An 18,553-nucleotide genomic window follows, 5' to 3' on the forward strand; every position below is an offset into this window, starting at 1 on the left:
TTTGAGCGCAAAATATTCTGCCAATGTCACGTATAAAACAGATGACACATATAAGTGTATTATCTATGCATATGAGATTAATCAATTCAAATTTTTTAAGTATTTGACATTCGAAAGAAGAAGACACATGACTGTTTAGCTAATCACTGTAATTGTTAATTTGACATTTGTAATAAGAAGACACATGAACACTTGTAAAGTGATCTTCCCTATGGCAATCGTTAAACATGGCTGGCTTTGATTTTAGTGAGAATTAGTATCACATTGACAGTTATTATGTTTCATGTTCCAGAGTGAGCTCTGTGAATAACTTAGTAATTTTAGCTACAAAAGGAAAAACCACAAACGTCGTTTTCTTTTGTTGTGGTTGTGGCGGACGGCCAATTGGGCCGCCTGATGTTAAGTGATCACCTTCGCCTATAAACATTGGCGATGTTTCCTCACATCGTCAATGCGCCACCAACCTTGAGAAAGAAGATGTTATGTACCTTGCGCCTGTAGTACATCCATATTTAGTGTTGTTGCGTTCCGGTTTGAAGGGTGAGTGAGCCAGTGTAATTACAGACACAAGGGACATAAAATCTTAGTTCCCAAGGTTTGTGGCGCATTGGATATGTAAGCGATGGTTGACATTTCTTACAATGCCAATGTCTAAGAGCGTTGGTGACCACTTACCATCAGGTGGCCCATATGCTCGTCCGCCTTCCTATTCTATAAAAAAAAAAGAATCGTATAAAATCTTTTTTCCTTTTCTGAAAAACTTTTTTCTTGGCTTGACTTGGCTTATTACTACTGTACCGAAACCGACTCTTATATACAATGAAAAAATACCTATATATATTATGGTTTTTGTGTAAATATCGAAATTAAAGTGTCTAAAATAATCGCCGATTTCTTGGTTTGATTTCTAATTTGCTTAAACTATTTAATACTTACTTTTGTAAGCCTATACATTATTTAACATAACAGAATTATAAATAATTATAAACAATCATTATAGGTTTTATAAAATTCACAGTTATTGAGTTGTTTACATTTATAGATTTTTTTAATAATAATAATATCCTTGGACATTATTCACACACGGCCATCTGATCCCAAATTAAGCAGAGCTTGTGCTATAGAAACCAGACAACTGATATACTACATATACTAATTTTCATTTGTAAATACATACTTACATAGATAATTACACCCAGACTCAGGACAAACAGACATGTTCATGCACACAAATGTCTGTCCTGGGTGGAAATCGAACCCACACCTTCGACATGAAAGGCAAGTATCTACCAACCACACCGACCGGCTCGTCAAATATAACACATGTAACATTACCTACTAAAATAAAATATTTTATAAGGCTATATGGTGTAATCTTTACATCTCTACAATAGGTACTTACTTCATTGTCAGTTTGACAGTGACATTCTGACATTTATCATGTAAAAACAATGATAAGGAAATTGATAACAGTAATACCAAATATTGGTGAACCAAAAGTATAATTTAAAATTATGTGATTGTGTAGCACGGGTGAGAACCGTATAATAATATAAAAAGATCAGTTATAGTATTTTCTATAACTCAATATTTTTAAAAGATCCAATTTTATAGCATGACTAAAAACGACCTTATGGACCTAAAGGTATGGGTGATAAAATTCTGCTTAAAATTACTTTATCCAAAGTTAAATGTGAATATATTTCTAATTTACCTTGCTATAAAATATAGATATTATTATAACAAAGGTTATCTGAATGCTAAGAATATGAATATATATGCAATCAAAACAATTCCAAAAAATCTTATATTATCTCTTGTAAAGGATAAAATCAAAAACAAAAATTTATCCATACTTTTACATAAATGCATTATCATTTCGTATGAACAATTTATTGAATTGAGTGTTGAAAATTTATTTTACAAAGATAATGGTGTTTTGTGGGTTACAATGAAAACATCACCACAACAGAAAAGAAAACAAGCTGATAAAAAGGACAAAACTAGCATTAAATATAATCTAAACTTTTTTACATCAGAAATTCATAAAAATCTATGGAATGAATGTGGGCCTCAAATTGAAAGTGAGAAAATAGTACCCATTATTGGGTCACCTTTAGTAAAAAAAAATGTGGCGTACACAAATGAAGATGAATTTTTAAATATAGCATCAACATTTGGGCTCAATAACAGCTTAGACATTGAAGTCTCATTCCACCCTTTAAATTCCTTTGATAATTCACCAAAAATAGCAATAAGCGCTGAAGTTAATCTTATTGTGAATGAATACGATATAGAAAATGATTTTTTGAAAGAAGTACTAAGTAACCACTTTGAAATTCCTAAAATTGCAAGCGAAAATGACATAATTGCCATAGATCTCACACCTATAATAATATCAAATTTCAACTACAAATATTTAGATATGATTGAAACAAATAAAAAACTATATTTTAAATGTAAGAAATTGATAGGAGATAAAGTTAACAATGACAGCCAAACTAACAATAACATAATACCTTCATATTATATTGTAAAAGGTGTGACAAAATTGACTTTGGGAGAAAATATTCATGCTCTTAAAACAAAGAATAAGTTTCATGATGTTGATCCTGTAGTAAATACACATAGCTTACCTCTGTGTCCTGCTGGACTTAGAGACAAATTTTATCAATTACAAGAGGCCATTGAACCTTTTCTAACTGGAGACATAGGTATGAATTGTTTATTAATTAAATGAAATTAAAAAGAGAAATCATTAGCTTTCATATTGCCCAGTGAATAGAACACATGAATTTTTAACTGATGTTTGTGATTTAAAATCGAACACAACACAAATTTTTCATTTGCATGATTTATGCTTATAATTTATCTTGTACTCAGCAGTGAAGGAAAACATTATGAGAGAACCTGCATCTATCGAATGAGATTCAGCCACATGTGTATCCACCAACCTGCTCTGAAACAGTGTGTTATTATGAGCTCCGAACAAAAACATTTACAAGCTATATACACTATCTGCCTTACTCATAACGGTTGCTTAATGGCTATTTAGTGAAACACTGACTACGCTCCTTTTGTCATTATTTATTTAACATTTAAGACATGACAAGACATGAAAGACAGTGTACATATAAGTAAGGTTGTTTATATATAACAAGTTTTTATTAAATCATCATTATAAAATAAATAATTATGCTAAATTGTTTTGTTATCAGTGCCATAATTGTATGCAATATTCAGCTCAATTGTTTTAGTGAACTGGATCAAAATTATTTGCAGTTATTGACCCACAAATACTTACAGGTGAAGTTAAATAAAAGCTTGTAAATCAATTTTATACTATGGTTAAGCGAGATATCAATTATAGCCATGTTTTAAAATTTTGAAAACTGAATAAATGATAATTGAAATCAAATTGCCTATAATAACAAATTTCAATAAAATTCAATATTTGTGTATATTATTACAGAAGACTTATCCAGTTCTTTGTCCATTCCAATCATTCCAATGCTACTCTTAACTGGATCTATTGGATCTGGCAAACATCTGCTTGTGAAATGTTTGGCTAAATATAATGGTAAGTAATATATGATATACTATTTGTATAAATATTAGCAAAACCTGGCAGTCATTGTTCTTGTAAACCTATTGTGTCGGTGATTTGTTAAATGGTATAGAAGTTGATGGGCTGCAGCACCATTGAACATCGATTTCTAACTATTAGTATAGGATAATACATAAAATTTTCTGTGGCATATATTTTATTTTTTAAATAAAATATATGCCACCTTTCATGGTAATCGGTCATCGATCAAATGGCATTGAATTCTATAGTTTACAAAAAATATACCAAGAAAAATAAAGCAGATAAGTAATATTAGTAACAATTGCCATTATTATTATTAAATTAGCTTTCAGAAGTAGGTCTGTAAATATTTTTATTTATTTACTTTTAGGTCTTAACTGTCTACAAATAGATTGCAGCTCTTTACAAAATTCAACGGCTAAACAAACAGAAAGCAAAATAGATTCAATGATACAGAAAACAAAAGCAGCCGCTCCAGTAATAGTTTTAATGGATAATTTTGGTGTAAGTTTCTTATTACATTTTACTTTTTTTTTATAAATTGATCTTATTATAACTATTTTTGTACCAGTTAAAACTAAGTTTGCAATTGCAAAAGTCAATATTTATGTAAATAAAACTTTTAAAAGAAATATACTATTGACTTTTTACAAATATTACCACTTTGACACATTCATTAACAATAACAATAAATGTACACATATGAAGCAAGTTATTCACTTATTTTGAAAGTGGAATATTTCCAATTTTTTAAATAGTATCTGAGAAGCTTGGGTCCGCCCTGCGAATGCCGGATGCCATGCACACAGGGAGACCTATATGCACGGTATCATCGTCGTCATCATCGGATGTAAAATGCACGCAGCGTTTTATTATTTTCGATGTTTCAAGTCTCAGGAATGGTGGTGATGGAAGATTTTTTTTTTGTTAACACTCACCGTTAACGAGAAAAATGAAAGAATATTATTTGAATATATTTTTGCAGGAGACGTGGGATCGGTATTTGTTGTTGCTTTTGTAAGAGTATACATAAGAACTGGATAAATTTTTAGCTCAATGCGAATTGTTGTAAATTTAAAATATCTGTTAACTATTTTGACCGAAGAGAATGAGTATCATATGTTACCATATGTTGTTATTATTACATATCTGTTGTTTTCTATAAGTTCAAGAAAAAATGTTATACAAAATAAGTTTATTTAATATTAAAATAGCGCCAAATGCATGCTATGCCTAGAGTGCTTTGCGTGAACTTGGGAAAACAAAAAAATATGCTACCGCATTATATTATTATTAGTATAATTATATTTCGCTGCTGAATTTGCAAATTTGACAATATCATACTATCTGTACAAATTATTATCAATGTGTATGCCAGCGATATTATGGATATGAAAATATCTTAATTATCTTATTAATTAATTCAGATTATAGAATTAATCAAAGATATTAGGATGAAGCCATAAACAATTTTGTAATTTTAATTATTTGACATATTCCTAACGAAATCTAGAATAAATAATATAAACGGATTCGGTTAGGGTTTCGAATAGATTTTTATTTCGAATATCCGATGGTCTCGGTTACAGTTAAAAAGCAACATAACATCCCTGGTATAGACTACATTAGAGAAATAACAAAAACAAGCTAATCAGTTAAAATAACTCTTTTAGATTTTCGCTGTCGACGCTGAGAATAATGAGGACTTTAGGGTGATGGAGTACTTCACTAACACATTAACAGATTTATTTAACAACTACACGAAGCATCCCATCATATTTATAGCATTAACGGAAAAAAATAACTTAAAACCTAACATGATGAGGATATTCCTTGAAAAAATTCACATACCAAAATTAAACCTACAGCAGAGATTTGATATGTTGCAATGGTATGCATCGGTTATGAACTTAAATGATGTGGACATACAAAAAACAAACTTGATCGATAGTGATAGCTCAGAGGATCATTGCTTGAGCAGTTTTATGAAAGATATTCTATACAGGGTGGCATCAAAGACAGAAACATTTGCCCATGGCGACTTAGATACGCTAATGCACTTTGCTTTGAGAGAATCTTACTTGAAGCAAACTAATTCTCCAACACAAATATCACGTGACCCTAATTTGAGTCTTATTCAGGAGGAAGATTTCAATAATGCTTTAGGTTTGTAGAATTTATTAATGGAAAGCTATATATAATTTTCTCTATAAATCAATTTCTTCTCCTCAAAAGGGAGAGGAGGCCCAGCAGTGGGACATTAACAGGCTGTTACTGTAATATTATCCGTCATAGTTTTGTCTTTATAAATTTAATAGAAAAACAATTATGTATGTGCGATCCCATTCAATTTTTTTTGTAAGGGTAGTAAGGCTGTAGACTTGTCTGGGTCACCCAACCACCAATCGATTGTACCGACAAACACATTACACATACACGTTGCAGTGCTACTGGGTGAAGATGACCACTTACTATTTGTCCCATTTGTGTTTGTGTCAGCCTATAATAACTTGAAAAAAAAAAACAAAATATTTGTTTTTAAGAACTGTTTCTTTTTTTAAGATCCGTTTAAAGACACTTAACGTGTCGATAAAGATAAATGAAGTTAAAAAGTTTAAAACAGTGAAGTCCCTTTAATTTAAAAGTTTATAAAATACTTTCTTAGGGCGTTAACATAACAAAACAAAAGATGCCTCCGCAACTATCTATGTTAAGTTTAGACTATATGATGACGATTATTCCGGGAAACAATTTTGTATAATATATTGCTCATTTAATATTGCAGAGTCAATAAGGAACCTTCAGAGTCAACACTTAGATGCACCGAAAATTCCTAAAGTATACTGGGAGGACATTGGTGGGTTAGAGAAACTCAAGAAAGAATTATTGAAGACGATAGAATTTCCAATTAAATTTCCTCATCTATTTAAAAATTCTTCACTAAAGAGATCTGGTATGTAATTTGCACAGATGTAAATTGTTAAAAACTAACCAACCATAAAATCCAACTGTAAAATTTTGCCTGTATCAATGCTTTAAAAAAACTCAACAATCTCCAATACCAATGAAATTGAAATGAGACCCTCTTGAAGCAACATTGAACCTAAAAAGAGTCATCGAAATTGGTTTATAAAAAAAAGCGATATTAAAAACAACATAAAACAAATTATATAACAGAAAAATTGAGAATAAGGGGGGCCTTATTTGAAGTCTGTTATTATATAATAATTATAAACCATTATCATTTGTCTGTAAATTTAAATTCTTATTACAGTTCTTATTCACTTGACTTTCAGGTATTCTACTGTATGGACCTCCAGGTTGTGGGAAAACTTTAGTAGCAAAGGCTGTTAGTACTGAGCTGAATGTCAGCTTCATGAGCGTCAAGGGCCCAGAGCTGCTTAACATGTACATTGGACAATCTGAAGAAAATGTTAGAAAAGGTAGCCATTGATATAAACAAATATATATAGATTATTTCAATCAAAGGAATAACGATAAACAAACAAACAAAGATTAATATATCTAAGCTCCAATAAACCCAACAAAATATTTTTGTTTTACTTATCTTATTTTATATCTATGATTTTAATGAACAATTTTTAAAATGCGAATAAATATGATTTATAATATTATATGTCTATATTATGAGTATAAAATTAAATACAGTTTTGTCTATTAATTTTTTTCTTGCATCAGTTTTTGAAGCGGCACGTGCATCGTCCCCGTGCATAGTGTTCCTGGACGAATTGGATGCACTGGCCCCTCGACGGGGTGCGGCGGGGGACTCTGGAGGGGCCAGTGACAGAGTAGTTAGTCAACTTCTTGCTGAAATAGATGGTGTTGCCAGTGGGGAAGGTATTATATTTAATATGGCAAAATGTTTTTTTTTAAATCTTTGATTTATTTTTCACATTGTCATTGTCAATGTTAAAAAGAAAAAAAAGAAACAGTTTTAAACCATTTATACTCTTTATAATCGTACTATCGTCACTTTTATACACTTGATACGAATATTTGTTTTTAGACGCAGAAACGTCAAATTTCGTATTTATAATGGGAGCAACAAACAGACCAGATTTGTTAGATCAGTCACTCTTACGTCCCGGACGTCTCGACAAGCTTACGTATGTTGGTCCATACACAGGATTGAGAGAAAAAACATCTGTTCTGCAGGCACTTTGTAGGAGGTAAAAATTTTTTTAATATTGTTATGAGATAATTGAAGACAATAAAATAAAAGTTAGTTCTTATATTTTTAATAATGTATTCATGCATTCCCAGAATACGCACTTACACGTGTTATAAGACATACTTAAATTATTTTTACAGTTATAAATTAAGGCCTGAAGTGAATCTGGAAGATGTAGCGGAGGCACTACCAGTACGTTGCACGGGCGCGGACCTAATGCATGTGGTGTCTACGGCGCGATCCGCAGCTGTGCGCGACCTCGTGGATAAGTTAAAAAGTGGTGTGTGTGTTTAAATTAAATATAATTATGCGGCTTTCTCATACTTGAGATCGCTGACCTGACCTGACGCGTCAATACATGTGGATTTTAATGCCAGAACACAACTTAAACCCTGGTCAACAGGACTGTTTTTTATGTGCTTACAACTCGTATCGTACTCGGCGGTGAAGAAATTGGATATGTTAACAGAAATACGTATATAAATAGTATACCGCCTGTCCCTTATAAGCGGGCAAAGCCACGGGCGAAGACTTGTTAATTAATTATATAATCTCTTTTCAGGACTCGTCAAAGAAAGTGAACTGAGCAGTGATTCAGTATTAATAGGCGTATCCGAGTTATGGCATGGAGTAGAATCATTTCGACCATCTGTTACTGAAGAAGAATTAGCATATTATGAGTCGCTACAGTCACAAATGTAACATATATATTCTAAAACCAAAACCAAAACATTAAAAGTATTGTATAACATTATTATTAACGTTTTATTAATGTCTCTTATTCAATGTAATAATACGCATATATCCAATACCAAAAATAAATAAATTGTATTATTAAATAAGGGTTTCTTCCAAACTATCTTTATGTAAACTTCATAAATGTAATAGAAGATAAATATTGTGACTTTCGAAAGCTAAAATTAAAAAATATATTAAATGGCTGACCTGTATTTTATTTAAATTATTCCTAGAAATAAAAAATATATATGAAGTATTTAATACTTTAACTGACTATAATATAAAGTCATATATATGAGTGCAATCACCCAACTCCAAATAGGTTATATATAATAAAGAAATACATTTATTTATGATATTTACATTATTTTGCCATTAGAATATAATAAGAAAAATACGCGCATTTATCGCATCCATGTTGGATAGTTTTTTTGATATCGCTATCTCAATTAAAGCCAAAATAAGGACCAAACATTGTCCTTATTCAAAAATCATATATAAAAAGAGCGTAAAATAAAGGTTCAACCTCTAAAGTGACTGGACTAGCATACTTTTAAATTAAAAATTAATATTTAGAAATTAATACTAAAAGTCTGTTAACATAATGTTATAAAACTATCTAAATAGAAAACATATCCTAATGCATTTCGAATTAATTAACAAATGTTTCGTATAAATGCAGCTAAATTTAACACCATGACCCACATGTGTATGATAATCAAAATTTTATAGTCTGTATTCTCGGAACTATTACAATTCAATAAATAATCTGTGTATGCGTCTATAATCTCTTTTCGTTCTCAAGATGGTGAGTAATCATACTAGAATACGAATATTTTAGAATTTTATTAATTTAACATATCTTTAACGTACGTAACAATGTACCAATAACTTTAAAGTGAACTAAAATTGATCAAATACTTTGTGTTTTGTTCCGAGACTATTTTCATAAATCAACTCGATATCAAACAAACCTCGTGGCCTCAGTATGTCATATCTACGACTTATTTTTTATTTTAGCCGCCCAAGAAGGACGCAAAATCCTCGGCAAAGCAGCCTCAGAAAACACAGAAGAAGAAGGAAGGATCCAGTGGTGGCAAAGCCAAGAAGAAGGTAAGAAAACTGTATGTCACCGGTTGAGGTTATATGAAAACACGAACCAACCTTAATACTACACGCTTTAAGTGTACACCAAATGATTATAAGATATATTCTTGAATAGTATGAGAGTTAAAGTTAACTGATATATTGAGTCTGATGGTTTTAATTGTTTTGATGTTTTATGACAAACATGTGACAAGTTTACTGAGAATTTATTTTCTATTTGTAGAAGTGGTCCAAAGGAAAAGTACGTGACAAGTTAAACAACCAAGTGTTGTTTGATAAGCCCACATATGAGAAACTCTACAAAGAAGTACCACAGTATAAGCTGATCACACCCGCTGTAGTCTCTGAAAGACTTAAAGTCAGAGGTTCCCTTGCGAGGAGAGCACTCATAGAACTTAGGGAAAAAGGTATGTTTTATTTTACTATTACATTTAAATCTCAATCTTCTTACAATTAAGCTAGCCATTTAAATTACTATTTTATATTATATATTATAAAACCATAATGCATACTTTTTTTTAATAAATTAAAGAGCTATATTATGTTTGTTTCTTTCATTATAATGATGATCACTTTAACTGGAAAGTCCATGACAGTAAAATACTGATATATTGAGTCTGAATTTAAGCCAGTATAAAGTTCACTTAACTATTTTTATTTCAATACTAAGCATATTGTTTTCTTTGCAGGCTTAATCAAGCAGGTAGTCCAACACCACGGACAGGTGATTTACACGAGAGCAACCAAGGGTGATGATCCTGTTGCATAAATTATGATTAAGTTTAAATAAAACAAAAATCCAAGTTTTGTTTTTTATTTATTAACATAGATATTTTTTTTTCCTAAAAGTGATTTTAATTTGTTCAAATATAACTTAAATTTCATCGTAATCCAGCTTTGTGTTTATCATCAATATCTACCATCGCAAATCTAATTGTGGGATAAAGATCTCGTAGATGATCCTTAAAGATTGAAGCATGTTCTTCATTTGCAGTCTCAACAACTACATTGGCCTAAAACAAATTATTATAAGATAGTGTATTTATTAAGAAATTTTGGTCACCTATCTAAAAATATTATAAAGAAAAAAGTTGTGATATTAAACAAACACATTATTTTTTAATAAATCAAATTTCAACTTTCATAATTTTGTTAAAAAAATTAATGGGACTGAAAGTGAATTTATTAATAGTTCTCGCCTCGATTCTCGCATGGGTGATGCATGAAATACTCTTGTGTCGAGTATGTAAAATTTCATGATGATTGGTTGACAAAAGAGGAATAAACTCACTTTCACATTTGTAATAGTAATGGCAATGGAATAGATTGAAATAGATGTATCGTGTTATTAAAATCAAAACCTACCCAAGTAATCCCGACATCGGTATGAACCCACATCTGCTCAGTGACCAAACTCTTCAGGACAGCACGCTCGTCAGCAATTGTCTTTGCGAGCACCTCTAAACCCCTGCAGTGGTCCGGGAGCGCCACCGCGAAGCGCATCATCCTACCGCTCACACCGAGCCCTCGTTGAATCGTGCGAGATAATTTACCCGAATCTATATTACCACCGCTGATAACACAAACGGCTCTGTAATACGCAAAAAATTGGAATAATTTATTAATATTTTTGTTGGCTAATTTTTCTCAATTAACAGATGTTCTTGGTAATGTCCTGCATAATTGAATATAAACTTACAAGCTTTGAATGGGTACTTTTTGCTTACTATTATATATATACATATATATATTACGATTATAAAGTACTTCAAACAGCTTTTAAATGCAATATATTTTCATTAAACATATTGTAGTCTTCGTAAGTACGTTAGGTACCGTTTTCCTCTTAACTCGGGCACCAGTCCCTGCATAACTGCTGCTAATGCACAAACCCCAGCACCGTCTGCTACGAGTCGCTCACGTTCAAGAAGGCTTATCACAGCCCGAGCGATATATGCTTCATCCACCACCAACTGTATTATGGTAATAGTAATTATTTTTAATAAATTTAAAAACAGTCTTATTTAAAATTATTTTTAACAAAAACGAAGAAGTATTTGAATGTAACACACATGATACACTTAATGGAATTGTTAAAACAGAATGAGTTAAGAGTCAATCAAAGCCAAATAGTTATTCAGGTGAAACTTTAACCATTCTATCTAATCTTCCTTTGATAGTAGCAAAAGCATTGTCTCCAACGATGGAAGCGTTCAAACCCTGTGCAAGATTTGGTACTACCGGCACTGGCACCGGTTGTCCTGCTTGAAGGGCCTTCATCATCTTTGGTACTTTTGAACACTCTGCACCCTAAATAATGGTATGCACTTTATTAAGTTTTTGTTTTAATGTATTCCACCTACTAATATTCCACCAACCCGCATTGGAGCAGCGTGGTGGAATAAGCTCCAAACCTTCTCCTCAAAAAGAGGAGAGGAGGCCTTTAGCCCAGCAGTGGGACATTCAGAGGCTGTTACGGTACGGTACGGTTTTAATGTAAGTTGCCTTAAGCCGACATGGCTCAGTGGTTGAAACAAGTAAATATTAACCAATGATTGCGGGTTCAAGCCTAGGCAAGCACTACTTAATGAATTGCTTAATTTGTATTTAAAATGTATCTTGTGCTTGGTGGTGAAGAAAAGCACGTGTCGGATTTCAAAAATATATATTTAGTACGACTACACCTTAAAACGGAAATAGAAAATTTTTAGTTTTATCGCCATATAAACCATCGACTATGAAATTAATTTACTTAATGCTTACGTAAATAAGACAAGTGCACTTAAGCTTCTTGCAGGCGACAAGTGTAGCAGCTAGCAAAGCGCCGTTAGCAACCGGTACAATGACGGCGTCTGTCTCCGGAAGCTGCGTGATGATTTCAACGCCTAATGTGCCAAGCCCCGCCATCACTAAAGGATCGTCTGACCTAATAAAATTATTTGCATATTTTATAACTATAGTTCTTTACGTTAACAGAAGTATAAAATATGTATCTACAGGATTAGAAGAATAGCATTAACAACCTAAGTATTATTTGACGTTCTTCACGATTAGATTTCTTAGCATAGTTCACAGTGTCTTCAAATGTTTCACCAACCATCACTACATCTGCTCCGAGCTCAGCACAACGCTGCGATTGTGATGGTGGGCAATGCTCGGGTAATACAACAGTTACCTAAATAAATTGAGAATTACTATTATTTACCTAAGTTGTTGGTGGAAAAGAGTACCTACCTACGGAATCTCTTACCGATTTTTGTCACCAGTATCTATTATATATATTCCATATTATATATATTCCAAAGGGGTGGCCTGCTGTACATTAAATTGAATACTATAACTTGATGATTTTAAAAACTTTTATGGGACTAATCAAATAACAATATTTTTTACTGCTTTTCGTTGTTGTTTTTCGGTTTGAGGTGTGAGCGAGCCAGTGAAAATACAGGCGCAAGAGACGTTACATCCCTTAATGTAAAGAATAGTTAATATTTCTTACATCCCTGGGCTTTTAGTGTTTTAAAAAAAAACTTAATAACTTTTTAATGACAACAGCTCTGGGATTTAAACCCAGAATTTCGAAATGTGATGGTTAAATGGACCATTTCATTTAATTCAAAATTTAAAACTAAAAATATACAAATGTTAAAATTGACCGGTATTCCTAACGTTCCACCATGATAGGCAGCTGCCAACGCCATATTACCATTCGACGGGACAATAACTCCTCTTCCCCTCATTTCATCATTTTGTGCAACAAAAGCATTTCGCACTCCACGTTCTGCACAGCTATAAAAGGCAAGCGAATATATTTTATTTGTAATTTTTATTATACTTTTTTTTTTCTGTAAAAAAGTTACCTTCCCGTGTATTGCAGGTTGTCACACTTTAGATAGATGTTGTAGTCCATATATTTACAAATTTTAGCTTCCTGCAATTTTTGAAAGTTTGTTTAAATTTGCAGCCAGTGTGACATGCACCATTGGCACTTTTAAGTTTGTAAGAATGTGTTCATAAGATTTTTGATTCATTAATAAATGATTTTATACAAAAGGTTTCGTAGATTTTTTTTTTGTTAGGTAGAGGTAGTATATATATATATATATATATATATATATATATATATATATATATATATACATATACTATACTATATATATATATACATATACTATACTATATATATATATATATATATATATATATACATATACTATACTATATATATATACTATTTTATATATGGCAGTTTTATTATTAAATATAATGAGGAAAATGTAAATAAAAAAATCTTTCTTATTTAAGATATCTAGTTACATTACGACTCTTAATAAGGACGACGGGAAACGTAATAGTTAATATGTATTATAGGTTACTCCTTCATATAATTTTACAGTTACTTGCTGACGGTAATTTCTCGCTGTGATTTGATAAAATTTTTAGTACTAGCATTGGAGTCCGTCACCCTATATAGTATTTATACTTATTAAAAAATATGTTGATGCTACTCACGCAAAGAGGTGTATGTATAATACCGTTTTCAATTCTTTCAGCAGCTTGTTTAATTTCATTGAATGATAAAACATAAGGCTTATCCAATTCGGGATTGTCCTAAATTTTTACCAATTAATTTTTTTAGCTTCTTTATAGTTTTATAAATCAAAACTGTTTTCATGGTATTTTACAAGTTTTTAAAATCTTACCATTATAAAGCGTTTTATTGTTGTTTTTTACTGTTGTTAGTGGTCTTAAGTGTAAATTTTAAATTTATGTTTACTATACACAATTTTGATTATTTACTAGAATTTTGTCAAAGTAAACACAAAACGTAGTTTCATGTCATACTTTATAAAAGAAATGACAAATACTTACCAAGAAGGTCATAAACAGACTAATCACTATAACTCTAGGTTTTTCTTTAAAGCCAGTATAGAGAAGTATTATATATATTTTATTATAATTTTAACTTAATATAACATTCACCTTAAGGTTTTTTTCTTATTGTAATTTAGGCTTGCATCATTCAAAGTGAGGGATGAAAGACTGAGAAGTTAAAAATAGATTGAATAAGCAACATGTCAATTGCTATTTAAGACCCCGAGTTTATATTAAAGCAAATGGGCAATAACTTTAGTGTCATGTATGGACCAAAAATGTTGGGCCATTTAGATGACATTTTAATGCTGAATACTCGAATAAATTTAGCTAAAAAGATAATGTTGAGATGTATAGAATGTAATAAGAGTATATAAAACGAAATTTCTACATCTTTTAAAAGTAGTTCCTATGATAGAACACCTGACTGGAGAGAGAGATGAAAAGAAGAGATAAACACTGCACTTACCTTAAATAAATGGGCCATAGGCAAGCAAATGGTAATTTTATTTAGGGCATGCAAATTAATGGTGAAGCGCCGAGATGGCCTAGTGGTTAGAACAGGTGAATCTTAACCGATGATCAGGGTTGGGTTCCAACTCAGGCAAGCACAACTGGTGCACAATCATGTGCTTAATTTGTGTTTATAATTCATCTTGTGCTTGACTGAAATTCTGCCACCTGCTGAAAGGGCAAAAAAAGGAGTCCCTAGGAGGCCTTAGCCAGGACATTCACAGTCTGTTACTGTATTGTAACTAATTGTGTCCTTAATAAAAACTTCCTGCATATAATAACATAACAACAATAAATAAAAACAAAACAACTCAACTAAAATTATAAAAAAAAAAAACCAAAGATATAAGAAATAAAACACAGATAATTATTCAAAATTTTCTTACATTTATTATATATTTATAACTAGTTAATTGCTAAGGCATCATTTTGTGTTTCTTGTGCCAATTGAACTTGTAAATTCAAAAGTTTATTTTTTAATACTACAATACCCATGAGAACTATATTTTCTGGTTTTAATGCACCTGAAGATTCCACATTATAAAAGAACTTATTGGGCTTAGCCTCCCAGTTGAATTCAGCTTCATATTGGTCTTCGTCAAGCTCTGTGTGCTCACTCTTTGGCCATTCATCTGGTCTTGGATATAAAGTATGTCTCATGACATTATCAGGGTCATATTCGAAGGAAACTCCAGCAGTTGGATTCCATTTTGCATGTTCTTTACCAAAACCTTTTTTGGCATAAGCGCGTAATTTTAACTCTTGGCCTTTTCGTAATTTAATAATTAAAATTTCATCAAGCTCTCCATAATCTGCTTGGTCCTCGTCCCTATGACGTGAAGTAACAGGGACTACTCTAGGATCACTTGATTTTAAATCAGCGGTAGTAACATGTCTTGTTTGATCGCCAGTGCATTTAACATCCAAAGTAAATTCAACACTACACTCCGTACAGAAATCGGCGCACATACAATCTCTGGAGTATCGAATTTTGTCAACAACGTCGTCCGATATAAGAGGTATAAGCCCTATACGATGTGCAAGAAATTCATCGCTAAGAACTGTGGAGTTCGCTTCTAATTGTACCCAATCAATAGCCATGGTGGGTGTTTCAGCTATAAAAACACGACGCATACTATTCGCAACACTAAGTTCCGTATCTTCAACTACAAATTTTACATTATCATCAGTTAATTCTGTTATATGTACAGACGGTTGATTTGCATACGGCATTTTGTTTTTTAATGATTAATAGACGCGCACGTAATTTATGGCAACAATATTCTCGATTTCGGATCGTACCACTCATGTAAAAATGCAAAATATTCAATTATTTCAAGTCAAACAAAGTAGGTAAAATAAGCGTCATTTAATAACCAAATTTGTTGAATTACGATAAAACTTAATTATTATTCCTAATGTCAAACTTCTCCGAGCTTTACCTTTGCAATTGCAATGTCAAATGATCCTTAACAGATTATAAATATATAAGGGTATTAGGTAGTTAATGAAAATGACAAAAAATCGGTTCATATTTGTTTATTAAAATATTAGGCTTAGTACAATCAAGAGCAGTTATTTAACGTATACGTTGTCATTTTTTGTAATTCATATCAATGTAATAAATTATGAAAAAAAACTATCCCAGCTTTGTTTAAAAATTATTTAACTTTTTTTTAAATTATTTACAATTTTTAATAATCAAAAAAGGCATGGCCACCTATGAGTCTGTGGATGTTGTTCTTATTAAAAAAAAATCCTCTTATAAGCGCATTAAGATTTATATTCTATGCTTATCAACTTTTCACACAACATTAACTTGCTTTATTTGTTTTTTTTTTATTAAAACAAATCACAGCACCCATTATTTTTTTACTCTATTTAAAATGTCTTTAATCAAATTCAACCTTAACTGATTGATCAGGTTGATTCAAATTCAAATCAAAAACTTATACTAGCACCTAAGGCCGTCACAATTCAATATAATTCTTATTTTAATGATTTTTAGTGTTGACTGTTTTATTATCATACTAAGTCTCTAGTCCCAATTACGTATTAATACTCTATTTACGTTTTTAATTTTGTACAGCATATATAAAGTGTGCAAGTGTGTGCACAAACACAATAATTACTCTGTCTATTATCCGACGGGAAGATAAATTGGACACGATAGAAAAAAGTTTATGTGTAGGACCAATCAAAGACTTCGGTGTCTGCAGTCTTTTAGCCATTAAATCAATTAGCCTCTATTTTCTAGAAACAAGAGAGTACTGCGAATATTTAATAGCTTTATTAAAATATGAAATCCAAAACTATTATATTAATTATATATTTCAAGAAGTAAATCCTTATAAAATATTTTCTTTCACATACACAACGTACAAGGTGTAAACGTCGGAATTATTAATTTTATTTTTAATTATTTATTTTGAACAAATTATACATATCATAAACAATATATACGATAGTAACTACAATAGTATAAAACTGTGTCGCAGTTACTAACGCCCTCCAACTCGACAGCACATTTATTTATTATTTGTTCATTGTAGACATTAAAATAAAAATAAAAAATATATATATATACATATATACATCTAAATATATATAACTATATATATAACTAAAATTATTTATAAAGTATATAATAAGGAAGGGATAGAGTAGGAAAGAAAAATAAGTAAGGTAAATTTTATAATAATCGTTTTAGTAATAACTCAGTCCCATCATAACCCAAATTGAAAAGCCAGTTGGTCATTTGCATTTTACATTGGTAAGTCGTAAGTGAGTAAATATTGATCTTCTTATTTATTCTGTTATATAGAATCGAGCTCAAGTAATTGTATTATGTATATGTTGTCGATGTAGTGATATTCAAACTACATAATTTTAATTATAAACAACAATTTAAAGTAAAAAGAGATTTTTTCATATAAATATCAATTCATTCACTCCTTCAGAGCTTCTGTCAAAGCTTCTGAGATCGCAATGAGTTCCAATGTCATTATGGAGACATTCTCATTTATTTTAAAACAACCCTCACAATTTAAATTTGGATCATAAAAAGCAGCACCTAAAAGATTATCAGTTTTAAAACCATCCGTAAAAATTCTATACCAATCTCTATACTCCTGTTCTAGATATGAAGTAGTTGTTTGTTTCAAAAAATTAATGTCATAGTTATTTTTTGGACCTTTAACATCATCGAGATTAATTCTAATAAGATTTTTAATATCAATCTGTGAAACCCAAAATTGCAAGGAGAACATTTCCAACAGCTCTGACGAGTGAATGTTATATATTTTAACATCATCATAGGGTTTTATTAATAAAGGTTTCTTGTTGTTTAACCAAAAATCATTAGTTTGAAGAGTACTCATGGTTTGTAAAATTTCTATTGAAACATCCTTTGAGAGGGAAATGCACTTAAGGACAAATTTATGTGCTAAAAAAGCTCGTCTAACATATAAAGGTGGTAAACTTATCTCGCTTTCCATTACATGGATTGGCGTGCTTTTTAAAAAACCACCTATAATTCT

At 31.0% G+C, this 18,553-nt stretch overlaps 4 protein-coding genes across 5 annotated transcripts; 2 read left to right on the top strand and 2 right to left on the bottom strand.

The window, feature by feature from the left end:
• Positions 1 to 1,420: 1,420 nt before the first annotated feature.
• Positions 1,421 to 8,695, top strand: LOC126776079 (peroxisome assembly factor 2). The gene is made up of 10 exons (XM_050498351.1): positions 1,421 to 2,714; positions 3,473 to 3,580; positions 3,960 to 4,093; positions 5,263 to 5,755; positions 6,375 to 6,542; positions 6,886 to 7,032; positions 7,289 to 7,447; positions 7,617 to 7,779; positions 7,922 to 8,061; positions 8,344 to 8,695. The coding sequence occupies exons 1-10, from the start codon at positions 1,616 to 1,618 to the stop codon at positions 8,481 to 8,483; spliced, it is 2,751 nt and encodes a 916-aa protein (XP_050354308.1). The 5' UTR covers positions 1,421 to 1,615; the 3' UTR covers positions 8,484 to 8,695.
• Positions 8,696 to 9,304: 609 nt separating this feature from the next.
• Positions 9,305 to 10,429, top strand: LOC126776172 (40S ribosomal protein S25). Its single transcript, XM_050498473.1, has 4 exons — positions 9,305 to 9,327; positions 9,540 to 9,632; positions 9,850 to 10,033; positions 10,316 to 10,429. The coding sequence occupies exons 1-4, from the start codon at positions 9,325 to 9,327 to the stop codon at positions 10,393 to 10,395; spliced, it is 360 nt and encodes a 119-aa protein (XP_050354430.1). The 5' UTR covers positions 9,305 to 9,324; the 3' UTR covers positions 10,396 to 10,429.
• On the bottom strand, positions 10,427 to 14,429 carry LOC126776171 (L-threonine ammonia-lyase-like). Of its 2 annotated transcripts, XM_050498471.1 has the most exons (10): positions 14,330 to 14,429; positions 14,139 to 14,237; positions 13,487 to 13,557; positions 13,283 to 13,415; positions 12,650 to 12,801; positions 12,390 to 12,552; positions 11,781 to 11,936; positions 11,463 to 11,599; positions 10,992 to 11,217; positions 10,427 to 10,639 (listed from the first exon to the last, which is right to left on the bottom strand). In XM_050498471.1, exons 1-10 carry the CDS (start codon positions 14,330 to 14,332, stop codon positions 10,508 to 10,510), a joined length of 1,272 nt encoding a protein of 423 aa, XP_050354428.1. In that variant the 5' UTR covers positions 14,333 to 14,429; the 3' UTR covers positions 10,427 to 10,507. The 2 variants fall into 2 exon arrangements, with proteins under 2 accessions (XP_050354428.1, XP_050354429.1); XM_050498472.1 differs by lacking the exon at positions 11,781 to 11,936.
• A 949-nt stretch (positions 14,430 to 15,378) lies between these two features.
• Positions 15,379 to 16,463, bottom strand: LOC126776053 (DNA-directed RNA polymerase II subunit RPB3). The gene has a single exon (XM_050498319.1). It carries the CDS (start codon positions 16,245 to 16,247, stop codon positions 15,420 to 15,422), a length of 828 nt encoding a protein of 275 aa, XP_050354276.1. The 5' UTR covers positions 16,248 to 16,463; the 3' UTR covers positions 15,379 to 15,419.
• Between the last annotated feature and the right edge of the window lie 2,090 nt (positions 16,464 to 18,553).

This window comes from Nymphalis io, chromosome 19, assembly GCF_905147045.1.
Source record: "Nymphalis io chromosome 19, ilAglIoxx1.1, whole genome shotgun sequence".
Lineage (NCBI taxonomy): Eukaryota > Metazoa > Arthropoda > Insecta > Lepidoptera > Nymphalidae > Nymphalis > Nymphalis io.

What these genes read in the sequence shown, in the direction of transcription:
- LOC126776172 (XM_050498473.1), top strand. An exon ending in GTGGCAAAGCCAAGAAGAAG is followed by an intron (nt 9,633 to 9,849) that starts GTAAGAAAACTG and finishes TTCTATTTGTAG; the next exon opens with AAGTGGTCCAAAGGAAAAGT. An exon ending in CATAGAACTTAGGGAAAAAG is followed by an intron (nt 10,034 to 10,315) that starts GTATGTTTTATT and finishes TTTTCTTTGCAG; the next exon opens with GCTTAATCAAGCAGGTAGTC.
- LOC126776053 (XM_050498319.1), bottom strand. Translation starts at nt 16,247, where the DNA reads ATGCCGTATGCAAATCAACCGTCTGTACATATAACAGAATTAACTGAT.
- LOC126776079 (XM_050498351.1), top strand. Translation starts at nt 1,616, where the DNA reads ATGACTAAAAACGACCTTATGGACCTAAAGGTATGGGTGATAAAATTC. An exon ending in ATGTTTGGCTAAATATAATG is followed by an intron (nt 3,581 to 3,959) that starts GTAAGTAATATA and finishes ATTTACTTTTAG; the next exon opens with GTCTTAACTGTCTACAAATA. An exon ending in AGATTTCAATAATGCTTTAG is followed by an intron (nt 5,756 to 6,374) that starts GTTTGTAGAATT and finishes TTAATATTGCAG; the next exon opens with AGTCAATAAGGAACCTTCAG.
- LOC126776171 (XM_050498471.1), bottom strand. An exon ending in AGTGCACTTGTCTTATTTAC is followed by an intron (nt 11,937 to 12,389) that starts GTAAGCATTAAG and finishes ACCATTATTTAG; the next exon opens with GGTGCAGAGTGTTCAAAAGT. An exon ending in CCGATGTCGGGATTACTTGG is followed by an intron (nt 10,640 to 10,991) that starts GTAGGTTTTGAT and finishes AATTTGTTTTAG; the next exon opens with GCCAATGTAGTTGTTGAGAC.